General features: G+C 36.9%; 2 protein-coding genes across 2 annotated transcripts in view; one reads left to right on the forward strand and one right to left on the reverse strand.

The window, feature by feature from the left end:
- TENM2 (teneurin transmembrane protein 2) overlaps window positions 1-26,498 on the forward strand; it is a 1,359,342-nt gene that overhangs the window by 85,678 nt on the left and 1,247,166 nt on the right. The window contains exon 2 of the mRNA XM_065919048.1: window positions 15,057-15,173. The gene's annotated coding sequence lies outside the window, so the exon portion shown is untranslated. The remainder of the gene's footprint in view (window positions 1-15,056; window positions 15,174-26,498) is intronic.
- On the reverse strand, window positions 17,824-20,830 carry LOC136156351 (protein IWS1 homolog). Its single transcript, XM_065919047.1, has one exon. It carries the CDS (start codon window positions 20,588-20,590, stop codon window positions 18,050-18,052), a length of 2,541 nt encoding a protein of 846 aa, XP_065775119.1. The 5' UTR covers window positions 20,591-20,830; the 3' UTR covers window positions 17,824-18,049.

Below are 26,498 nucleotides of genomic sequence, written 5' to 3' on the forward strand. Positions count from 1 at the left end.
ATAGACTATAAGATATTTGTTATTTGAGAGTAGAAGCTTGGATGTATAATAGACATTCTACAAATGTATTCTCCAAACATTTGTTGTTCACTAGCTGATTGATTAATATAATCTATACTAAATGTCTGTCTGAGATAAATATTGCAGTGGTACAATATATGATGATGTTTATGAATTCTGATAATGAAAATGTATCAAAAGTAACAAAGTCTTAAATAGTTATTGTTATTACAGATATTCTTTCCCTTAAAATGTACAGAATGTCACCTTTTACTTCCTAGAACATCTCAAACTTTGTAGTCCTACAGTTCTCAAGCTGGGCTAAGGCAACTGTGTGAACTTTAGTCTTCTCACTTGGGACCTATGAGATATTGAAAATGTTTAAAGACAGCAACATCTGCCTAAACTAATATTGTTAAGCTGTTTGGGCTTAATTACTTAATAACTGAAACTATTATATAATTATTTTCCCTAAGGGCATCCTGAAAATATTACTGAGACCCTAAGGGTGCCATGAACTGAGAATGTTTGGGGACCTCTGATAAAAACCCATAATCAAAACATGAGTGTATGGTGAAAGTAGAACCCATAATCAAAACATGAGTGTATGGTGAAAGTAGGGACAAAAAAAGAATACAATATGAGTATATGGCATACATGATGAAAGTTAAGACTGAAATTCACTCATCATTAAAACATATAAAGTGATATGAAAATAAATATATGAATGTCACTTAATAGAGTAATAATGATAATTTGCAGTATAAGTAGTAATTCCTGAAATGTTGGTTTCCAAAGGTACGTTTTGTGTCAGCTCTTTAGAATTTTTAGAGTTCATAGTATAATTGACTCTTGAACAATGAGAGGATTAGGAGCACTAATCCTCTGCATAGTGGGGAATATGTATATTACAGTGGGCCTTCCTAATCTGTGCTATACATCTTTTGATTCAACCAACTGCAAATTGTTTAGCACTGTAGTATGTATTTATTGGAAAAGATCTGCATATATGTGAACCCACACAGTCCAAACCCATTTGCTCAGGTGTCAAGGGTATATTGTCCAATAGAGAGGATATTAACAAGGGTAATTATGTGCCTACCTAACACCTATATAAACCTAGTTAGCTCATTACATAGTAATGCCAATTACAACAGTACTAGGCTATATCACCTGTTTATTTGCCAAATGTTTCTACTGTTCTGTGGACAGGACACAGAGTAAAAGATCTGACTTTGTGGTGACTTTTCTAAACAGTGTCCATATACACATACATACATACATACATATTATATAGAAGACTTCCCTGATGTCTCAGACAGTAAAAGCGTCTGCCTACAATGCGGGAGACTCGGGTTTATGCCCTGGGTTGGGCAGATCCCCTAGAGAAGGAAATAGCAACCCATTCCAGTACCCTTGCCTGGAAAATCTCATGGATGGAGGAGCCTCGTAGGCTACAGTCCATGGGGTCGCAAACAGTTGGACATGACTGAGCGACTTCACTTTCACTTTTACATACACATATCATACACCAAAGGAATTCATAATTTAAGGAAAAACACCATTTTGTGATTTGTGATTATCAGTTCACACATGAGATTTGATAATCATTGAATGATAGTTAAGGATAGTTAATGCTTCAAGTTTTTGTTTTTGTTTTTTTAAATAAATATTTTGATATGGGCTTTCCCGGTGGCTCAGTGGTAAAGGATCTGCCTGCCAAGGCAGGAGATGTGGGTTTGATCCCTGGGCCAGGAAGATCCCTCGCATAAGGAAATGGCAACTCACTCCAATATTCTTGTCTAGGAAATCTGATGTACAGAGGGGCCTGGCCGGCTGCAGTCCAGAGGGTCACAAAGGACTTAAACACGACTTAGCAGCTAAACAACAAAATTTTGGTATATTTTTGTCAGCTCTTTAGAAAATTCTAAAATATGTTGCATACCACAGTTTTTATTATACACACCTTGGTCCTGATTGTTGTTTAGAATTCTTCTATTACCTTTATCTTGGAATGAAAGTCAACCACTCTTGTTCCGCTCAAAAATAAGTTCACATGGAAATATAATGTCCAATTAACATACCAATGTGAGCTATCAATATATACATAATTTAAACTTTTAGAGTACTCCCATTAAAACTCAGTAAAAAATTAATTTTAGTGATGTGTTTTATTAACCTTATATCTAAAATATTATCAACATGGAGCAAATAAAAATTATTCACAAGATATTTTATGAATATATGTTGCTTTCTTACTGAGTCTTTAAAACTTTGTGTATATTTTTTTACATTCAGTGCACTTCACTTTGGACTGGCCACATTTTAAATACTTATTGGCTGCCTTATGGGACAACACAGTTACAGACTACAGTAGGAGCACCTGTTGTTGCTTATTAAAAATTCAGATTCCTGACTCTTACCAGACACTTACTAAATCAAAATCTCTGAGGATGAGTCTACTGATCTGAAACTTAGAAAATTTTGCAGCTGATTATTCTGCATGTTAACTTTTAAAAACTATTTTACTTCTAAGTGCGGTAAATCATTAATTCCCTACCATCTGTACCTCTCTCTCACTGTGTCTTTCTGTCTCCCTGTCACACACACACACACATATACACACAGTACTATTAATCTAAATTTATTGCTATCTTCCTGGAACAGGGAGTAAATTCTCTATCTTCTATTTCCTCTCCCCATTTTCAGAATTTGGAAGTTTTCTATAAAAATATGTGAATTATTTCTGCCAGCAAATATATTTCAAAAAATAAATATATGCATAACTAGTGTTAGGGTTTATTTCCTCATCAACTAGAATAAGAAGATGGTGTGCTAACATACAAGAATCATGCCATACATATGTGTTTTCCACACTGATAAGAAATGGTAAGTAATGCGACACTTTACAAATAAAAGGAATTCTAACAAATTAAGATTTTAAGACAGTCTGAATAATTTAATACTTTGTGAGTCTATTTCATATTTTCGAAATGTGAATTGTATACTTTTGATATAAGAATGCATGGCAGTCATTAAATAACTTCATTGAACCGATTTTATATTTTAATTACAAAGAATTCAGTTATGAGCAAACAGGCATCATAGCACAGCGCTGGCAAAGAACCTGGGTTTTGGGATCAGATAAGTCTAGATCGAGGACCAGCTCTATGATGTGTCCTTGGATAACATGTTTACTATTTCTGTGCTTTTGGTGTTCTCATTTGTAAAATAAGAATGAGGAGTGCTCTAAGATCATAGGTATGATTGAAACAATGAATGAGATAAGAAGCAGTACTTAATATGGCATGGTTCTTGTATGTTAGCACACCATCTTTTTATTCTAGTCAATGAGGAAATAAAATCTAACACTACTTATGCATATATTTATTTTTTTGAAATATATTTAGTGGCAGAAATAATTCACTTGATTTTATAGAAAGATTTCGAATTCTGAAAATGTTTGTTAGACCAGAGCAAAATTTTGGCCATGTTCCACTGCCACTGATCTAGAAGTTGAACTGTTCCCTTCTAGTCACTGTAGCTACTCAGCAGGATTTACAATGAATACAGATAACTTAACAGGCACAATTTATTAGGTTTTCCCATTTTTTAGGGTTAAAGCATTTTTAGTCAATTTTGTGCTTAAGGGTTGAGAAAACATTTCTCAGTACTTCCTAAGTGAGCTCAGTGCACACAGGGAATTGGTCAGGATGGCCGTAACACTTTTTCCTCACAGAGATCATTGATTATCACATCCCCACAAGTGATGAAGGGCAGTGAATGTGAAAGAAAGGTATAAAAATATTAATATCTCAAAAGAATCATGCAATTCCTTTTCTAGAGGCAGGTGACGTTTTACACACCTCCTGTTGGTGAAGCAAATACGAACCGAATTCTTGTGTTAAATGTGTTTACTTCTGCACCAAAAACAGTAATACAGACAGTGTGTTTCAATTAAAAGGAACCCTGGAGCAAAAATGTGTTACAGTCAGGGGTAGAAGCAGAGTGTATCATTATCTAGTAGGTACAGCAGTCAAGATAATGAACAGCTAAGAAGACTGGACAATGGTAGGTGAAGGATGACTTGTCATGGAACTGTCAATAGAATCTGAGTTCCTATTCCATTAGAAGGTGCCATCCAATTGCGGGGATGTGCTGAGCTACTGGAGGAAAAAAAAAGCTAAAATAAAAGTGGCCTGATAGTACTTAGTAATTTTAAGACTGATTTAGTATTTTGCCACTATTACCAAAAACCTTAAGTCAGTGATATCAGTGTTTAATTCCTCTGATTCTGAGTTGATGGTCTGTTGCCATCCTCTATTTCCTTGACCTTAAAATAGAAATTCCTCAAGGATTTTTCTTTTTAGGGCTTTTGTTGTTCATCTTCATTAGTGTAAGATTTGAATAAGGTTTGGAATTCTGTCTCTGCTGAGGGGCATTAGGATACTTTCTAAGTTATAATGAGAGATGGGTTGAAGATGTACTGGGTTTGCATAAACATGGATTGCTACTGAACTGAATCCAAGTGTCAGCATCCCTAGTCAGTAAAAGCTAGGTAACTGGCCAAAAGAATCAGAAAAAAAAAGAATAAGGTTGGGTTTCAAATGAAAAATTCATCAATGCTGTAAATCCAAGAATACAAAGTTTAAAAAAAATCTAGTCAGGTGATAGAAGGAATCAGGGAACAGTAAATGTAAGTATTTTGGATTTATTCATTCATTCATTCAACATGCATTATATACCCATTTCATGCCAAAGTTGGTTTAGGTCCCTGGGGGCAAGCAAGGGTGTGTGTGTGCCCAGTCACGTCTGACTCTTTGCAACCCCATGGCCTGTAGCCCACCGGGCTTCTCTGTCCATGGGATTATCCAGGCAAGAATACTGGAGTAGGTTGTCATGTTCTGCTCCAGAGGACTCTCCCCGGGGGAAGATGACAACCCACTCCAGTATTCTTGCCTGGATACATGTCCGGCATTGGCAGGTGGGTTCTTTACCACTAGCATTACCTGGGAATGCCAGACACTCTGAGTAGGGAGGTAAGAGATGGATAAACGAATGAATACAATCATTTCACATTGCAGTGAATGAATGAGGAAAATAGAACAGAGTAGTATGGGAGAGTGACAGAGGCTCCAGCATAGCTGCTCAATAACAGCCTCTCTGGAGAGAAAGGATTTTCAATCCAGAGGGAGAGGAAGCTGGTAGAAGGGAAATCTAAATGGATTCAAGTCTAAACAGAGGAAGGATGCAAGAAGAAGCTGCAGTCTTTTCAGCTTCCTCTGTAGTGCTTAAATTCAACCTGCTTCCTTGAATCACTCAGAGCCCCCCTAAGCACAGATGTTGAGATCTTTCTGTAAGTCTAGTGGTTTCTTCCTTCCCAAATCTAGAAATCTCCAGATTGACAGACACATTGTAAATTGCTGGAAAGTCGCTCAGGGCTTTTTCACTCACTTTAGTTCTTGTGTAGGAATCTCTGTCCTTATAATATTAGGCAGTCTGCTTTATGTCCCTAGAGTCATCCACTGACACTCCAGAGATAAAATCTTGTGTCTTACAGGTTCTAAGTATGCCAAGTGCCCAGTGCCAGGCACAGAGTAGATACTCTAAATATTTTCTGCATAAAACAAGGGTGTGATGGGGAGGGAGATGGGAGAGGGGTTCAGGAGGGAGGGGACATATATATACCTGTGACTGATTCATATTGATGTATGGCAGAAACCAACACAGTATTATAAAGTGATTATCCTCCAATAAAAAAAAAATTTTTTTTTTAAAGAAAGAATGGGCAGGAACACCTCAAAAAAGTCAAGCTGTTAAATCATATTCTCATAAATTGTTACCGAATATATGCTTGCAGGAGTTGTCAAACTCAAGGTCTAGGCTCAATTTCAAAAGAGCAAGAGAATTTTAAAATCCCTGGGTCTTACCTTTAGAGACTGTTATTCAGTGGATCTGAAATGGTATCTGTATATCTGGGTTTTTTTTTTTTTCTTTTCTTATTTTTTTGAGTTCTCTAGTTGGGTCTAATTGGTAAGCAGTTTTGTGAGTGCTGTCAGACTTAGGGAGGGAGACAGGGGAGAAACAAAGATTTATTTTCCAAAGCTTCCTTGACTTTTGTTTTTTCTAGTAAGTGGTGTATTTGAATTGGAGGCAACAGTCAAGATAATCCTTATTGTGTTTAAGAATATAGCAGATAAAGGTAAATTTTATTGTTTAAGTTCAAAATTCTGAAGCCAAAAAGGACAAGATACAGGTCTTCTGTTTCGAAATATGTGCAAAATCTGCTTGTCTGTCCCAGCCTCCCCTGCCCCCACCGTATAGTTATTTTAATAGCCAGAAAATTCCACACACTGAAGCATATTTAATAGTGTCGATCTTTACGTACTGAAAGCTTTGGATAGTTAGGATTTGAGATTAGAATTCAACTTTTTCCCCCTATTAAGTGCCAGCCGGGCGAGTTGCATTAATGGCTGTGGTTATGTTTGAATGTAAATGGGGGACATCTGGCGATTCAGGAGATCAAACGCTGGGAGTCTGCAGGATGACTCTCATCCGTTTGTCACCCAGCAGGTGTAATGGATGGCGGGCATGTGGGCTCTCTGCCCAAGTTAACGTACAGGCCTCATCTATTGATGGGAGAAGTTTCCTTTTGCAGTTTTAAAGCGTCACAGCTCAAGATAGGTGTGGGGACGGTGTGGGGAGGGGCAGATGGGGAGGCTGTTTTCCACTGCACCACTTCTTTAGTAAAATAGCCGCTTTCTAGCCTACAGGCATTTCCCTTGTCCCGTTTCAACAAACTTCCACAGCCCAATTTGTTATTCAAAAATTTATGGAAAATGTATGTTAAAGTGAAAAGGGTACATTGTGCAGAAAAGGGAAGCAGCTTGTAAGCATATCATTACGTGTGAGCCATGGGGCCCACAGATGGCACTTCTCCTCAGAAACGAGAGTGGTGCCAAAAGCTAAACTCTAAATACATTTAAATCACATATCTTTACTTAAAAATGGAGTATTTTGGACGGAAAAGCAGATGATATTTAAGTACACAAGTGGTATTCTTTTGTTCCTCATATAATAGAGCCCTTTACAAAAGTCGTTGCCTTCTAAGTGTGCAGTGGTAAGCCTTTGATTCCTCAAATTCGCCAGAGGATTTAGTGGCAGTGCACGGCTCAGTTCTTAATAGGATTAACCGTTGAGGTAGCACCTTGGTAGGAGAACAACTCTTCAAGCCTCCTTACAGTTACTGAAAAATTAAAGGATTTGTTTTGATGACTGTGTTCAATGCTAACAGCAAACCTTTGTTTTGCACATTAGAAATAGTAACAAAAAATTATCATGGCATACGGGCTTCTTATTTTAATTGAAAATAAATTTAGTTCTTAGATTGTGCCAATCTTTAATTAATTAGGGGGAGGGGAGCCAAAGAGATGAAGGCATTTATTTGCTACTTAATATGATGACTTTTGGGAATACATATATTTTAATATAGCAATCCTGCTGATTTCTTGTTTGGGATGTAGTTCTGTTTATTCTTTTTGGAGAATTTATTTTTTAAAGGGTACAGTTCATGTTGGTGAGATGAAAATTTTAAATAAGCAGCTCATTTTTATTTCTTCTTCTGGAAGAGTGGTGTTGGTTCCACTAGCACCTTATACAATGTTTTAGCTCTGAAATTAGTGGCGACTGGATATCCTTCATTTTCATTGATGCTGTTAGATCTGAGAGCAGTGTGATTAAAATAGGTATTATTTGTATTAAAAAATTTAGAACACAACATTTTACTATTCTAACAGTTTCATCTGTTTGGTGATTGTACTTTTAGACAATCTTAAAGTATAATTATATCTATATGACATTTGAAATATGGGATTTTTAATTTTCAAATATTGCAAAGATATCTCATTTCCACATTTCTCTACCTCCTTTTCCCTCTCTTATTCTGAAATATTGAACACAGAGTAAATCCCTTCCAATTGTAAAAGGCCTATAGTGAGTTGATGTGTATGTATGTGTGTGAGAAAATATCTTTATGTGTGTGTATGTGTGTTGTGTATACCCATGTGTGAGTAGTGTGGCTGAAAGAGAGAAAAACATGAATTACTTTAAAAAAAATAAAATTTCATTTTTTCAGCAAAGTATAAATAAAACATAGTGATGGCTGATAATGTGTTGATAACTAGAAGTCCATTGGAAGCTATTCTTAATGGAAAGATATGAATTGATTATGAATTTTAGTAAATTGATCATTTCAAACTGAGTGCAATTGAAACAAATTTAAAGATGCTTCAGGAGTTTTTGTTCACAGACTGGCTAGCTGGATCGATTCTGTTAATTTTTGTGAAGAATTTCCTACTCTGTCTTTTCTGTGAAATATCATTATAGACCAGCCCTGGTCAGTATTCATGTATTTGGAAACCAAATCCCTCATAGGGAATGCCCTAAGCTTTTTCCTTCAGCTTCTTTTGTAGTTTTACAGCATTTGGTGGAATGCTGTGGCTATTTGTATTTCATAGATATTTTGTATTCTGGGTCAGGATCTCACCAAGGATGACTGTGTGTTGATGTTAAGTGTTAGGTGGTTGGCTCACTTGATAACTTGTTCCTTGCTCATTTGAATAACCCTTCCTGGGTAGGGAGAATGCAGGGCCTTGCGTGAGCAGGAAAGATGTTTAGCTGTCTCCATGTCAGGAAATTAATATGATGAACAACTAGGTAACCCATTGAGGGTGTTATGGGAGATAGTTGAGGGGATCAGATTAACAGATTACATAGTTTGCTCTAGGACAAGAGTTCTGTCTGTTGATTACTTTCTAATGAAATTACCTGAGTGATCTGGGACATCCATTAAAAAGAGATGGCTACCATTCATGAAGGTCAAACTCTTTTTCTGATTTCAAAAACATTCTTATTTCATGGGTTAGTTGTCCATCTATCCTTGTTTAAAAATAAATGAGGATAATTTTATGTATCTATTTTTATGTTTCAGTGCAAATCTAATGCTTTAGAATGTTTCAGCGCAAATCAATTTTAAGCAATGTCTTCTGTCAAGTTTTTATTTTTTCTTAAAGATTTCAAAATTTCTATGAAGGACACATGTACATTCCTTCATGTAAAGGAAATCATCATCAAGGGATTCAAAGGGACCTACAGGTTTCTGCTTGAACCACTTTGTCTTTAAACACAGTATATTGCATCCTAAAGCTATTCAGGAAATAAAAACATTCTTATATATGATCAAGACCTCTTATGATTGTATTCGGGGCCTCCATAAGAATGCTATTTTATATACTTTAGCAAAGGCAAATGAACCTCAACTATCTATGAATTAATTATAATTAGTGCCTGATTTAATGTTTTTCTTTTGCTGTTCCTTTTATGTGTATCCCTCTGAAACAAACATTATTCTAGGCTGTAATACACAATTATTAGTTCAAGTTGAAGTGATTCTGTATAAAATTGGCCTCATATTTATTCATTCAAAAAATGAGCAGGGAGAGAGTGAATATTTTATAAAACTCCAGTAATGTATCTATCAAAAAACCCTTAAGCAAACTCAAATCTGACCCTTTCAAAATTGCTTAATGAGTTGGTATTACACGGGGTATCTTTTCAAACTTCTGTCCATTTTTTTCCCTTTTATTGAAGCCTTTGAGCAGAAGCTTTGGATCACAGATTCTGCATTTGAGAGTTGAAAATATGATTTTGTTTTGATTGTGATTTGATTGGTGTATCTCTATGCACAAACCAATATATATGCACCAAACCCAATCCAATAGAAAGCACATGTTCTGAGCAAAATTATGCCAGTATTTAACAGATTATTGTGGAAACCTCTGTGTGGGAGAGAAGATGATTTAAATTAATTGAAATGTTATCCTAAAGCATGAACATTTCAAAGATTCCACGTGGGGAGAAAAGGAGATTTTTTTTTGGTCAGAAGTGAATTTGGGAGGGAATAAAGCACATTATTAAAAAAAAAAATAGATATTATTCTAAGCGTACCGTGTTGTTATTATGTGTGATATTGGTCAGAGCCACCAGCTACGGTGCTTTGTTAATTAACCTCTAACATATACTTGATAATTCTGTAATCTCTTTGCCACAACCTTAAGGTCCCTAGGGAGGCTTCAGGGATCTCCGGATGTTTTGAAATATTTTCTTGGGCTCTCTCCTCTTCAGATCCAACTTAGCTAGCTTGGGGATATCAATGAATTTCAAATAGCATTTGTGATGAGGCCTCTCTCTTACTCCACTGTACAAATTTGCCATTAAAAGCAAATAAAATATGATCTCACCCACTCCCAGCACCACAGAGTGGCCTAACAACCCCCTCATGATAATAGAAGCAAGATGCATTATGACCGTATTAGAGACTTCTTTACACAAAGCAGTGTTATGTTTAAGGTTATTCACATTTAATAGCTTTGCTATTTATGTGACTTTTGATGTGTCTTTCTGATGCATATGACTCAATGGCAGGATTTCAGGGCATGGCTTGCATCTCACACTGTAATGCACCTTTTCCTCTGTGTCTGACACAGGTCCTTAAACAGCCTGAGTGCCCAACAATAACTGCACATGTGAATACAAAGACCCGATTTCCTTGTTAACTACTGTCCTCTAGGGAAGGACTGTCCAATAGAAGTATGATGCAAACCCCATGTGTTATTTTTAGTGTTCTAATAGGCACAGTAAAAGTAATTTAAAGAAGCTGGTGAAATTATGTTAGTATATTTTATTTAACTCAAAATATTCAGTGTTATCTTTTAAATGTGTAACCAATAGAAAAATTTATTGAGTTAGTTTACATTTTTATACTAAATCTGTGAAGTCACATGTGTTTTCCATTTACATTACATGTCATCCCAGACTGACCACATTTTAATAAATAGCCATAAGTGGCTGTTGGACAGCATAGATCTAAAGCTTGATGGAATATCTGATACGTAATCTATTATGTATTTGTCAAATGATTGAGTGAATGGTACTAATTGACTGGTTCTAGTATATCCAGATCAATTAATAATTTACTACCTTATAAAATTATTTCATTGTAGGTCTGAATTCCTCATTATCAAATTTCCTTATTGAGAAATAGGGAGATCTTCTATTTGGATTAGATAATTCATTTTTTGAATAAGGCTACAGTTTCTAAATATTTACATGAATTGTAGAGTGCAAACGGCTTGAGTATTCTGGATTTCATTCATTTGAACACATCATTTCATTTTCTTCTGCCGTGTGGAAGGAAATTCATATGCTCATATTTTTATGTCTATGAAATCGTTATTTTTATTCATTAGAAAGAAGTCAATTAATTTGCATTTACTAATCTTCCATTCCTCACATTGTAATATCATTCTCTTCATATCTCAAGGGAAAATTGTTCATATTTCTTTTAAGCCTATAAACTTAATTTCCATTAAGGGAACTAGTAGTTTGAATGAAGATAACAACATCTTGCAAGTTTTACTCCTGTTGTCTGGCTTTTTATAGGTTTGTCTGTATCATTTCATTTTATAGCATTTGTGTAAAATAGGTAATCTGATATTTGTTTAATTTTTCTGATATGCTTAGTGGCAGAAAAGTCTATCTGAAAGATGCAAATTGAGACATTCCTAAATTACTCCCCAAATGTCAACAATATTTAATTAATTTAAGTTGCTTGTTTTATAATACTTTTAAAAAGAGTATTTAGATTTCTCAAATTTCCTATATACATTAAATGAAAAGTTAAAGTATTTTGATTGAATCAACAATGGACCCAGATTAACTACCATCAGTAACCTAGAAAGTGCATTTCTATTAGAGAAAAGTACTTGTTATAATAAACAGATGGATAGCATAATTCTATTTATGCACAATTTTTTTTTATATTCCATGTGTATTTGTTTAAGGAGAGAAGTTTGGAAGGGTGCTCACTAACATGTAAGTGGCTATTATCACTGTCTGATATGCTTTAGAATGACTTTAAATGTCTTTGTTTTTATTTTACTGTACCTTCTTTTTTACAATTGTACTATAAAAGAATACTCAAAAGTAAATATGAATATGATTTCATTGTAATTGCATGAATTCCCATATATAAAATCTAATAGAAACTTATATTTAGGAAAAAATATAAAGTTTGGGTTGGGTCAGTTGTATTATAATTTAATTAATAAGATGTTTAATTGCAATCTATAGGTATATTATCTAACGTATCAATGTAGATGGAAATCTAATAAATAACAACATTTGGTAAATATATTGCCATACTTACAGGCAATATTTATTTCTAAATATTTGCTAAGTGAAATATACTGACCAAAAAGTCATTTCCATTTATCCATTGACAAATATACTCATGATGCATATAATAAAATGTGGGGTAAATTTGATACTTCAGAAACCAGTAGTTTATATAATTCTACTTCACTAATAAAAAAAGAATATCTAGCATTTACTCTGTATAGTTAATAAGTTAATTATCATTTTAATCTTTATAAAAGTCATATTACTTAGATATTGCTATTATCCCTCCCTTACCCAGAAGGAGTCTAAAGGACATAGGCCTTCTAAATTTGTCTTGGAATTCATGGCTGTCGTGTTTTTGTCATATGCTAAACACAAACAGTTTAACTGTAGAGCCTAGTGATTTACTAATCATTGTTCTATATCAAATGTAATATGTACACTGACCATGCTTGTTTTTATTTTACATTCAGGCAATAGGCTTTCAAATTGACAATTAACATGATCTGAAATAACAAAACCAGTAACGTATCTCTTGCCTAAAATTAACAACTGTCTTATGGTTATTTTTTAAATAGATTTGTGATCTAGCGGAAACAAATATTTGACTCAAGTACAGGTTACCTGCAGGTCCAAAGATGAGGTCAGTGATGTGCCCAAGGCTAGACAGCTAGTCTATGGGAAGACGGACAAGCTCCATGTGTTTCTACCATTGAGGCTTACTTTTATGGTTTGGTACTATTACTAATTATAAAATTAATTATTAGAATCCACCCATTAGTGAATCTTCAAAATATTCTTGCAATTTTATTTAGTAATAAAATTGTTAAATTGTGGCTCTTATTAGCATTAAAAACTAATATTCAAGAGAGATTAAAGGATCAGAACTGCACAAGTGAATAAACAGACTTGATTATAAGGACACCTAATTATTACAAGGTAGGATATAATTAAGTGCTAAAGTTGTGCGATATAAAGACAATAAAGGCTGCAGAGTTTCTAAGGAGGAAATCAAAGAACCATATTGCTTTGCTGGGCTCTGATTGCCAGGTTGAAAACCTGAAAAAAAATAAAACCAAACAAAATTGAAGCAAGTTGACACAAGGTCTTATCATTCTGTCTGGTCCTGTCAATTTTTCTTTTAAAGACACACAGTCTTGATCAGACAATTCTACTTCTGTCATTTCCTTATAATCAGATAATCAATGTACCAAGATAAAACAACAGAGCAAGAAAAGCAGAAACTGTGATGAATATTGTTGTATGCCTACGGTGTTCCAGAAACATTTTGCTTCCCTATTTCTCAATTTAAGTCATAGTTTTAATCCTGCTTCCACTTTACAGATAAGTAGATTGAAGCTCAGAGGGTCTAAGGAGCCTTGTATGAGCTTGTACTTGTTAGCGATAGTTCAAACATGTCAGTCGTGGTTTAAATTTTATACCTTCCCCTTCTCTGTGGCAAGCCCTCTTCCTATCTGGAATATCAGGAAGCTAACACCCATGATTTATTCCATACAACCAGGAGCCTTTGTGGAGGGTCAGAAGGCTTTTCAGACCAGTTAGGAAAGATAGAGCCATCAGTATGAAAATACCACTTGCCTTTGGGAGAAGGGTGATCAGGAGTGTGGTACCCAACTGTGGCTACATCCGAGCACTGGAGATGGGGTCAGCCAGACCAGCCCCTCTCCTGCTCTCCAGGCTGCCTGGGAAATGCTGATTGGTCGTGGTGGTGGCGGCAGGGTGCTCCTTTTGACATGTAGAGATCTGAATGAGAATGACTAAAACAGCTGGGAAGTTAAAACCATTGGTTTTCAACTGTTGCTTCTCTCTGTTTGTGGATCTCTTTTCATGTTTGGGTTATTTGTGAGATGCCTTTGCAAACTTAAGAAATCTCCCTGCACCTTCGCCAGTGCCCCAGTTCCACTGCCAGGAGAGAAGGGAACCTAAATGTACAGCGAATGTCTTCTGCGAATTCAGTTGATTTGTGGACTTTTTTTTTTAAGAGGCAGGAGTATGTGTGTGAATTTTTAAAAATATTTCCTAATTGTTAGGAAATGAGCACAAAATCTCCCTTGATGAGTTTGAACCTGTGGCCTTGGCATGGTGATAACAACTATGACAACGATCACATAGCTGACAAGCATGGTAGTGACACCGTGTGAAAGGCACTGAACTAAGTGCTTTGGTGGATTTTTATCTTTAATCATCACAACATTTCTGTGAAATAAGTGCTGTTGAACCTTAATTTTTAGTTAAGGAAAGCTTAGCTTATTTGTCCAAAGCAAGTTGTGTTGGAGTCAGGGGACTTCCTGTCTCCTGTTTACCTGTGGTGCCAACTAGCAAGTATTTGATTGCAAAAGCTGGCAAAATAATGCTTAAATTGTATGGATGAGCAAATGGTACATTTTAAGATGGAACAAATCATTTGTAAATGTGAAGAGCAGCCTTAAAAGCTGTATATTCCTAGAAAGATGCATTTAAACTGTTCTCCCATTCTAATACTGTGCATTTCAGTGTTTATATTATAAGCAGCATTACATTTGAAGGATAACAAATCGGTATGCTATTGTATCTTAATGAGAACGGTGTGCCATAGTCAAAATACGTGAGCTAACTAGTATGTTTTATACCATATTTTACATTCTTCTGTTGAAAGATATTTGAAAGGGTAAGGTGTGCAATTAAACAAATTTAGCTCCCGATTCCAACCTACCTATATTTTGAAGATATATGGTGTTTATTTGCATTTTTATTCTTTTTTTGTTTTATGTGCTCATTTAAATCTTATGTTTTCTTTCTTTCTTTTTTTTTTTTTTTAGCAGTTACATCCAGCTGTTTATTGCCTAAGCATTCTGGGGCTTGCTTCATCACTTGGCTTTGCTGTGGAGCACTCCTGTAGAGCTTACTGAATTGCATATTGAAGATCCACCCTTTTGGTGAGTGGAATCATAGCTACAATTTTGTGTTTTGCTCTGCTCAAGTTGTGTTTGCATTGTTGACCAAAGTGCTTTCACATAGAGTGCAAAATAGGGCTTTTCCAGTTCTGTGTAAGAAAACTGGCTTTTTTTTTTTTTTATGCTTTTTTTCTTTTTCCCTTATGGACAAAAGTAATTTGTACTGTCATTTTCTCTCTCTGAAATCTGCAATTCTCTCTCCCTCCCAACCCAAGAGAATGACTTTACCATTCTTCAGTCATGCATCTGTTTCTTATCTACCTGAATGGACCTCTCTCCAGCTCTCAAATTCTCATTCCCTGACCTCTAAGAATAATTTGGCCATCACATTTTTGGTATTCGCTATGTACACTTGGAAATAAAAGTTGATGATTGTGATTAGCTGGCCCACATAGCATCACATTCTCACGTATAAAGACCTTTTGGATGGAAAAACTTGGCCCCGTTTATCAGAACTGTTTAATATTGTTAATCTGTGTACGCAGAAAGAGAAAAGGGAGCTGGAAAATCTTTCTTCTGCTTTTATTGTCCCTGAACTGACATTCTCAATATATTTCTGCAGCATCCAGCATCATATATCAAATGTCTTCCTTAGGCTTTCTTGGAGATTCCTACATCCATTTTTCTATAACGTTTTGCTGTTTTCAGTCTTGCTTTTATATTTTCACAAGTTAAATCCTTGTACCAAGATGGCTTACCTTTGGGTGCGGCAATTAAAGGGTTCTCGGAACAATCAATACATTGTGCAATTCTGATTTGGAGATGGGGCATCTGACTTAGCTAAAGCATCAGTTTGCAGATTAATTTCAGTGATTTGAGTATGTATAGAAACTTTGTGTTTAAAAACAAGGTGTGAGAGGAGGTCCAGTAGAGACTCATAAATGATTTGATGGGTAAGAGGTATCTGGATTAAATCCTTTTTTGTTTTTCTTTATTGCCTGTAGAAATTTTTCAGTGAAAATGAGGCAGTGAGTAAAGAATAGGTCTTATGTGGCTAAGGGAGTGGGTATGGGAATAAGGGAGGGTAATGATGGGTACGTCCTCTTGAAGGAGTCATTTGAAATACAGCCATCAGACAGCCTTAGTTCAAACAGTCAATTTAGAGCATACTTATGGAGCAGATAACATAAAACACCTAAATGGAAATCTCATGAGGCTGTAGTAACAATTAAAGTAGATGATACAATAAGGTACTTACCCTGGTAGTTGAACAACATATTCAGGGGTAAATGAGTGTCGTCAGCAGTTCTAACTCCATTTTGCTGGCAAAGAAACGAAAGTCCAAGCAGCTGGCTTGAAACAGACCTTTATGCTACTGCAGGTTTTCCATGTTTTCTCACCATCCTCATATGTTTTCTTGGGTGTGTAGTCTAATGGGGAGAATCTTCTATTAGAATATTAAGGGTTTCTTTTTGGATTTTATTGTGCTTTGATTCTGAGAAAGGCATCCAATTTAATAAATTTCTGTACACCTTAAGCTTCTCTGAAGCATCCTTGTTCCTAGTGTCTTTGGAGGTCGGATCCAAACTGGATTGTACAAGGAAACTTGATTTTGTTAGAATATAACTCTGACTTCATGGTTGCTTCCCCACAGTTCAGATACCATCCTATCCCAGAATCATCTCCTCATTCCATTTTCTGTCTTGGAAGCTTGGGTCCATCTTTGTTTCTGTTCTTAAGGAAAAATCACCAAATGGTAGAAATCCATTATAAATGCAGAGCTGTCTGTTTTGGAAGAAATAGGAGGGCTTGTGGTGACATAGACCTAAGACTCTGGGATATCCTATGCTAGCTCATTCACCCACTTCTAGAACAAGTAACAGATGAGAACACTGCAGAGTTAGAGGGGGTAAGTTTGGTGGGACAGGACCTAGGAGGATGAAGCCTGTGTTTAGGATTCTTAGAGAATCTTCCTCACCTTGTTAAAGCCAACAGTTGTCCCCTGTTTCTCTCTTGCTCACCTTCCCAACCTTATCATCTAATCTTTTGATTAAGATTTCTGGAGAAAATGGATCTTTGGTACATCATGTTCAGGGAAGCAGGCAGAGGATAATGAGAAGTAGCCTGTAAATGGGGGAAGAAGGAGAAATGCCCACATGGTCTTAGGAACTCCCTTGATAATGAAAGCAAGTCTCCAAATCTCAGTGGTCTGACTAGAGTGCTGACCTGAAATACCATTACATTTTTCTCAATGTTCTCATTTGATTTTGCCATTATTTAGCTAGGGTAGTACTTTGATAATTGACTACTGCAACCAAAAAGTCTTTAATTTTGACTGAATAGTCAGGCCCTCAATGAGGCCAGACTATTAATGTTAACTTTGAGAAAAAGTTCTTCACGGTAATTTTCTAGCATCATATTTTATATTCTGTTAAACCTGTTCTCAAGTACTAATACCCACCTACTTGGAAAAGGACTCTACAAGGCTCTGCCCTCTGCTGTTCATTCGGGGTCATTTGCAGCCCTAATAGAATGGTTGAGAGTAGCTTTCCCAGGCAACAGGAGGCTTTATAAATACAAGCTGGTGTTTCCCCAGGTGTTCACTTTCCTCCTAGACCACCAATGTTCCCCCCCCGCCCCGGCTTATACCTGAAGTTTTTTTTTTTTTTTTTTTTTTTTTTTTTTAAACCAGAATGGAATTTTATTGTGTAAAGTTTATAGAAGTATGACTACTATTCTTCTGTACAAAGTGCACAACAAATGGTTTTAAATATAACTGAGAGAAATGTGAATCCTATGACATCTGATACAAGTTGAATCATTTACAGGTACACTAAAAAAGTTTTTAAAATATCGTCTTTCTCCAAAGAGTCCATAGCGCATTTCCTAAGAGTAGCGATGGGGAACCTCCCAGGCAGTCACAAGGGCATTTTATTGCCCTCGATGCTGATTTTTACTGCGTGTGCAGATCTGCTTTTTTTCCTGATGTCTGTGAACTTTCTCATCTGTTTATCCAGTCGACTGATACCCTTCTTGGAGGTCCCCTGAAACCTGGATGATTCCATTTCCACATTCCACTTGGGCCTGACAACATAGTCCTTGTTCGAGGGCATGGGGACCCTTGCCCGGGCGCAGAATCCAGGATCTCCAGGTCTAAGAGCCTTTTCCTCTCCTGTCAGCACCTTTTCCAAATCTCTTCGGGGTGTCTGACCACCAGTGCTGTTCATTCTTCGCCTTTGGGGCATCTGTTCTAGGTCTCTCTGCTCCCTTTCTTCTCTTGTCATTCCTTTGTAGTTTGAGGTAAGACCAAATATAGGCCGAGACCATTCATTGATTAATTTCCCTGCCATGTCCTTGTTGGACCTTGATTCCTTGGGGTGTTTATAGAGATACATCACTGCTCGTCCAATCCCACTATGCTTCAGGGTCTCCTGGCTCACACTAGGTAGCTCTTGCAGAATCCTCAGCAGCTCTTCTCGAATCTTCAGTGCTGGCAAACTCCTATCTGGTAGAGGGGAGAGCCATTCTTTGATGGCGGACATCACGCCACTGTCAATAAATGTTTCTTTAAGGTCCTGCTTCTTAAGGTGCATGACCACAGTAGGTAATAATGTTAATTTTTTCAGTGCTGGTTTTTTTTGATTATTCAACTGTCTGTCTTCCTCAGCAGCTTCATTCATCTTGACAATCATGGCACTCACAACATCGTCAGCATCACTAATAAAAGTACCACCATCACGGTTACGTCTGCGCTTGCCACTCATGCTCTTTTTCCGCTGTAACATCATCTCAAAGTCTGACAGAAAGTCCATGTGTTTTCCTCTCTTTATGTTATCATCAGAATCTGAATCTTCTGCTTCTTTTACCTGTGTTTCACTTTTTTCTTCTTCCAAATCTTCTTGGTTAAAACCTGTAAATTCTTCCTCCTCCTCATCACCAGATTCTCCAAATATGTCTGCAATAAGATTTTCTTCTTCATTCCCTGACTCACTGTCACTCCCAAACAGGTCCTTCTCTTCATTTTTCTTATCAGACAGTTCTTTCCCCGCTTCTTCGTCACTGTCAGATGCTATCATCTTCTCTCTCTTGCCCGATTTGTCCGATATAACATCACTGTCAGAGTCATCTGCATCAGAGACAACACGACTCTTCTTTGCTGATGCTTTCTCTTCATCATCACTATCAGAAAGTACAGCTGCTTTTCGCTTTGCTACTTTCTCCTCCTCCCCTTCTTTTTCTTCATCCTCATCACTGTCAATTTTGGCCCTTTTCGGTTCTTCCTCCTCACTGTCGGAACTGTTGAAGCGCTTCCTGTCTACATGGGCATCTGCAGGAAGGGAGTCATTCTGCACTTCTGTATCCTCTCCCTTATTCTCTCCATCACTGTCCTCATCAGACTCTGGTTTCTGTTTGTGTCTGGAGGCATCCTCAGTTTCTGAATCACTGGCAGGTCCCTTCTGAGGCTCCTCACTCTCAGAGTCACTGATTCGGGGTTTGGGAAGCTCCTCATTTTCAGAATCACTGGCCTGGTTCCTTGGGGGGTCCTCACTTTCCGAATCACTTATTCGGGGTTTGGGAAGCTCCTCATTTTCTGAGTCACTGGCTTGGTGCCGTGGGGGATCCTCACTTTCCGAATCGCTTATTCGGGGTTTGGGAAGCTCTTCATTTTCCGAGTCACTGGCTTGGTGTCTTGGCGGGTCCTCACTTTCTGAGTCACTGATTCGGGGTTTGGGAAGCTCCTCGTTTTCAGAGTCAGTGGCCTGAGTCCTCTGAGGTTCCTCACTTTCTGAGTCACTGATCCGAGGCTTGGGAAGCTCCTCACTTTCAGAATCACTAATTCGAGGTTTAGGGAGCTCTTCATTTTCAGAGTCACTGGCCTGGTGCCTCGGAGGTTCCTCACTCTCTGAGTCACTGACTTGAGGTTTGGGAGCACCTTCTGTTTCCGAGTCAGTGACAGGACTTTTGGGGAGCTCTTCAACTTCTGAATCACTGGCAGGAGGCTTCCTAATATCTTCACTTTCTGAGTCACTTGCATGCCCATTAAGCAGTTCCTCATTTTCAGAGTCACTCACAGGTAATTTCCTGGTCTCCTCACTTTCAGAGTCACTCCCATGGTGATTGACATCTTCATTTTCAGAATCACTGGCAGGAGGCTCTGCATGCTCTTCAGATTCAGAGTCACTGTCCTTTTGTCTCTGGAGTTCCTCACTTTCAGAGTCACTGGCATTAAGATTTGAGGGGTCATCATTGTCAGAGTCTGTCACCTGATGTCTTTTGTTGAGGCTATCTTCTCGATCACTAGGTTCATTCTCTGAATGACGTTCTACACTTCCAGTGTCTGATCCAGAGTGCTGCTCATTTACATCATCCTCAACGTCTGACCCTGAATCCCGTTCATCCTGTACTGGGGTAGCGCCACCATCATCTGACTGGTCGCCGCTGTAATACTCCGAGTCCATCGCAGGCGGCTCTAGGCGGGGAGTGTCTGGGCCCCGCGCCGCCCCCGTCACTTCCTTGCCGGCGCTGTGACCACCGATAGCGCGGCCCGGGGCTCAGAGGCTCCCGCCCAACTGGAGCTTTGGGAGACTGCGGAGAGTAAGGCAGCAACGGCGGCAGACGCGCACACTTGGACCTACAAACGCCTGCAGAAAAGGCCGTACCCTGCTGGCGACCAAAGCGCGCGGGTCAGTGAGCTACTTCCCAGAATACCTGAAGTTTTAAATGCTACTCTTTTTGCTCCTAAGAAGCAGTAGAAAATATACAACTTTACTGGCCAGGGATCTGCCGTAAAGGTTTCTGTGTGGCTCGTTTTGCTTCACTGGTAGTGTATAACATGATTTTTACTCCATGGTGGATTCATAAAAAGCATGGGATTTAAATGGAGGTTCTCATAGTTCTAGAATAGTCATATCTCCTTTCAACCAGACTAGGATGAAATGCAAGATGTGATTTTGTCATCACTAAAAATATGACTTTTGGTTATTTTTCACTTAAAAAAAAAGAGAAAGAAAATGGAAGAGGAAGCAACTTTAAAATTATAGAAAAAAAAACTGTGATACTTTGAAAGATTGCCTTAGATAAGGGCTAAACAGAACCAATGTTTCTCAATTTCTGATGTTATTGGAATGAAAAGCTACTTTAGGTAGAAATCTTGGGAAAATCAACAGACCTATGTGAAAGCTGTGTTTTCAGCTACACATCCTACAGTGGGTGATGTGTGGATTTAATTCCCCATCAGTAGAAGGGAAGTGACATTTTCCACTTTCTTTCCCATTTAAATAGTTTATAATAATCAGTATGTACTGAATATATAAGTGACCATATCTCTTTAAAAATTAAGATTAGCACATTTTCCTCTCTAGTTTCAGATAGACTTCTATGCAAGAACTGAAATTATTAGCACCATTTTGAAAATATTACACTGAGCTCTTTTTTCCCATTTCCTTTTCCTTCCTTGCCAGCAGAAGAACACCCTTTAATACTCAACATCTAACCTTTAAGATAAGTGCATTTTGAGACTTTTTCCCCGCTACATTACATACTTGAGTTCCTTCTTAACATTGTGAGATTTAAAACAGGTTTTCTTTAAATATTTCACATTCTCTCACATACAGACATGCATTATTGCATATTTCACAAAATATTTTCTTGAAAATTTAAGAATAACATAAGACTTATATAACCAGAACTAATATATAATGTTTATGGTGTTTTAATCTAGTAATTATGAATAGATAAAAAGTAGAAAGGAAGTTATTAAATGCATAACGTGTACCATATTTAAAAGTGTTTTCTCTTTAACATAAATTCTTTTATTGAACATGAAACCAAAATCTTAATTAATCCTAAAATCTGAGGTCCCAAGAAGTTAAATATTTTGCTTAAGGGAACCAAGTTTTGGGGTCTAATCCATTACTCCAGACACCAATCCACTAACTGAACATTTTTTGACCAGAATATGGGATTATTCTAGAGAAAACCAAGTTTTACTGTAAAGAATATGATCTGATAAGCTATGATCTAGTTAATTAATTGTATAACTTTCTAAATTATGGATTATTTTGTTTAGATTCCTGCTCTTGTCACTTAATTTTTAATGCTGAAATGGGACTAGTGTACTTAGCATTTTTGCCAACTGTCACTGGATGCAGATTTCAGTTTTCAGTCCATGAATATATCAATATGTATCAAAGAGATGTTTATAACATGAACCAAGAAAATTTTAAAATGCTATTTAAAGTTTTAAGTAACTCATTTGGTACATTAAGATGAAATGCCTTTGAATAACTTTGCTTTCTATTACAAAACAGCTTTAAAAAGAAGAAAAGTATTCTATAGATGTTTATTATATCATTGGAACTATGTAAAACAAGATAAACAAATAGAACAGGATTTAGGTAAAACCAAGCATTTTAATAGGTGTTGAAGAAATAAAGGAAAATAAATGAATCCAATTTAACTGAAAAACTAAAACATAACTATATGTTGTTAAAAGTTTAGTTTAATATTAATTAAATACCATCATGACAGTGAAAGAGGAGAGTGAAAAAATTGGCTTAAAGCTCAACATTCAGAAGACTAAGATCATGGCATCTGGTCCCATCACTTCATGGGAAATAGATGGGGAGACAGTGGAAACAGTGTCAGACTTTATTTTTTTGGGCTCTAGAATCACTGCAGATGGTGATTGCAGCCATGAAATTAAAAGACGCTTACTCCTTGGAAGGAAAGTTACAACCAACCTAGATAGCATATTAAAAAGCAGAGACATTACTTTGTGAACAAAGGTCAGTCTAGTCAAGGGTATGGTTTTTCCAGTACTCATGTATGGATGTGAGAGTTGGACTGTGAGGAAAACTGAGAGTGAAAGTGATGCTTTTGAACTATGGTGTTGGAAAAGACTCCTAAGAGTCCCTTGGACTGCAAGGAGATCCAAACAGTCCATCCTAAAGAAGATCAGTCCCGGGTGTTCATTGGAAGGACTGATGCTGAAGCTGAAACTCCAGTACTTTGGCCACCTCATGCGAAGAGTTGGCTCATTGGAAAAGACCCTGATGTTGGGAGGGGTTGGGGGTAGGAGGAGAAGGGGACGACAGAGGATGAGATGGCTGGATGGCATCACCAACTCGATGTACATGGATTTGAGTGAACTTCGGGATTTGGTGCTGGACAGGGAGGCCTGGCGTGCTGTGATTCATGGGGTTGCAAAGAGTCAGACACGACTGAGCGACTGAACTGAACTGAACTGAAATGAAATGAAATACCATCGTATACATATAATTTGTAAATAAGTCAAAAGATTATAGTTAAGGTCTTTAAATGGTTATTTGTATGTGTGTGTTGTTCATGTGTATCATACCCAGGTCCACAGAAAATAGGTAACGAAAGTAGGCATCTTAATAAGGAATGTATGAATATAGGGTCATAGTCATACAAAGAATTAAGTATCAATAGCAGAAGGAAAATAAATAAATACATTTGATTCTCCTTATTTGTGGTAGTCATGTTCTATAAAATTGCCTAAAACACTGAATTAGTAAATGCTAAACCACTGCTCCTAGGGGGAATAAAGTATTAAGTCAGTGCAACCCTGTGGTTGCAACATTTTTATCAACCAATCAACAGATCAATATGTAAACTTGTTTTATGTGTGTTTCTGTTTAAAGACTTCTTACTTAATACATATCATTGATTGTTAACAGGGAACTCACAGACGACAGCACCATAACTCTCCCCTGAACAAAGCTTATCTAGCACATGTATTTTCTCTATAAGGCACTTCACAGTCTTTTTGTACTTAAAATCACTAGATAACGCTATACTGCAATGTTTAGGAGTCATTTAAAATAGCAGAATCACCAACAAAATGCACAAAAATGTCAACATGTAGCACTAAGGAGCCGACGGAAAAGACCTTTTGAGCACTGACACCACAAGGCACTTGCCTTGTTCCATTTTATCTGGGAACGTGGATATCAGGTGATCCATGGTTTTTACTGCTCTGGGCCAGGAGTCTTGATTTTCGAGTGGCAAATGTCTTTAGTTTCTCTATAAAAAGAAGCCAAAAGAGGATAACCCAATATTCAATAATTAATATTTCAGTATTTTGTTTTATTTGAAAATGATCTGGATATTCGATGAATAGTCATCATTCATTTGCCTTCTCTCAGAACAGACAGTTCTTGACTTATGGTGGTTTAAGATTTTTCAACTTTATGACAGTACAAAAGAGATTCACTTTCAGAAGAAACCATATGTCATATTTTGAATTTTGATCTTTTGTTCAGGCTAGCATATGTGGTACTATACTTTCTCATGTTGCTGAGCGGTAGCAGTGAACCATAGTCCCCAGTCAGCCATGCAGTCGTTGAGGGTCAACAGCCAATACGCCCACAACCATTTTGTACCCACACAACTGTTTATTTTTCACTTTCAGTATGCTATTCATTAAATTACATGAGATATTCAACTCTTTATTATAAAGTAAGCTTTGTGTTAGATGATTTCACCCACTTATAGGCAAGTGTTCTGAACACATTTAAGATAGGCTAAGCTAAACGATGTTGTTTGGAAGGTTAGGGTATTAAATGCATTTTTAATTCATATTTTCAACTTTCAATGGGTTTGTTGGAACATTGCCCCATCTTAAGACAGGAAGATCTCTATAGCATTAAGATTTCAAGTAACCAAAAATATTTTGGAAACTTATAAGTTGACATGCCATAAAGCATGATGATTGTTGAAAGTTCACTTATAAACTTTTATCTTACTTACATCCACTTAATTTACTTATTCTTAGCAATTATGTTCAGATTACTCATGAAAATTTCATGAGGTATTCAACAGTGACCATCATCTTATCTTTCTGCTAATAAATTCTATAACAGAAATAACATAATCTTATTTGAATGTTAGTAAATCAAGGTAAATAAAAGTAGTATGTTTAATGTTGATAACACTAAAAATATGCCTGTTTCAAACAAACCAACAAACTTAAACTAGCTTTCATTACTGATGATTATCCTAGATCATATAAACTTGAAAAACATTTTAGTTAGAGTCTATTATATTTCTCAGAGTATACTTGATTTTATAAACAATTGTTTGTCTTTGAGACATTAAATAGAAATATTTACAAATTAAGTTTGGCAATATCATCTGAAGGTAGAAAAATATCACAGATCCATAACATACATGTGCTAAGTCGCTTCAGTCATTTCTGACTGTTTGTGACCCTATGGACTGTAGCCTGCCAGGCTCTTCTCTCCATGGGATTCTCCAGGCAAGAATACTTGTGTGGGTTGCCATGACCTGCTCCAGGGGAGCTTTCTGAACCAGGGATCGAATTGTCATCTCTTCTGTCTCCTGCCCTGGTAGGTGGGTTCCTTACCGCTAGAACCACCTGGGAAGCCCATAACATATATATGTGGATGCATACAAACTTGCAAAATCACAGGTCTTACAGCTTTTGTTTTAAAATTTTAGCCACGAGACAGTTAAACTAATGCAAAACTTATTAGCTTATGAAAGAACAGCTGAATCCAAAGTATGTTTGTGGCATGTAGAGTAAGTTATCTACTCAGGTGGCTGTGGCTTTTACCAATGTTTATTGGAAAGACTTTTCAAGAATTTCCTCACTGGAAAACTCCCTGATGTTGGGAAAGAATGAGAGCAGAGGAGAAGAAGGCATCAAAGGATGAGGTGACTGTATGGCATCACTGATGGCAATGGACATGAACTTGGGCAAACTTTGGGAGATGGTGAGGGACAGGGAGGTCTGGCATGATACAGTCTGTGGCGTCACAAAGAGTCAGAAGATTGACTGGGTGACTAAACAACAACAATTTCCAAATAGCTTCTTCCTTTTTTTTTTTTTTCTGATAAGAATTACCTTCTTGAAGTTTGCATTTCAAGAGATGGCTCTGGGTTCCTAGAGAAGATCAGGCAGAACATTTACGTCTCAAAGGCACAGAGAAAGGTTTCAAGTTTCTCAGAAAAGGGATTTTGTTTCCTAAATCCAGATTTTTAACAATATCTGTAAACCTTCCAGAAGAATGGGGGAGGTTTGGGGATTGGTAAAAAGGATCATTGGGCTTTGAATCTTTTCTGTAGTCACATTTCTGTTCTAAGAAGAGTAGATTTATAAGACAAATACAAATAAAACTGTTTTTAGTTTCTCATAGAGTTGGGTTGTAAGCTGGATGGTATCCAGAAACTGACCTAGCCATCCAACAACGTTATTCTCAGTTTGCTTCTTTATATCAGGAAGAAGATCCTCAACTAAGATGAATATCAAAAGATTCCTATGTTCTAGATTTAGAACTAGGTGTCTTTGGAATGTTTGAGCAATTTCTTCCACAATGGCTT

The sequence above is a fragment of the Muntiacus reevesi genome, chromosome 1 (assembly GCF_963930625.1).
Source record: "Muntiacus reevesi chromosome 1, mMunRee1.1, whole genome shotgun sequence".
Lineage (NCBI taxonomy): Eukaryota > Metazoa > Chordata > Mammalia > Artiodactyla > Cervidae > Muntiacus > Muntiacus reevesi.

Coding starts and splice junctions, on each gene's coding strand:
- LOC136156351 (XM_065919047.1), bottom strand. CDS start 20,590: ATGGACTCGGAGTATTACAGCGGCGACCAGTCAGATGATGGTGGCGCT.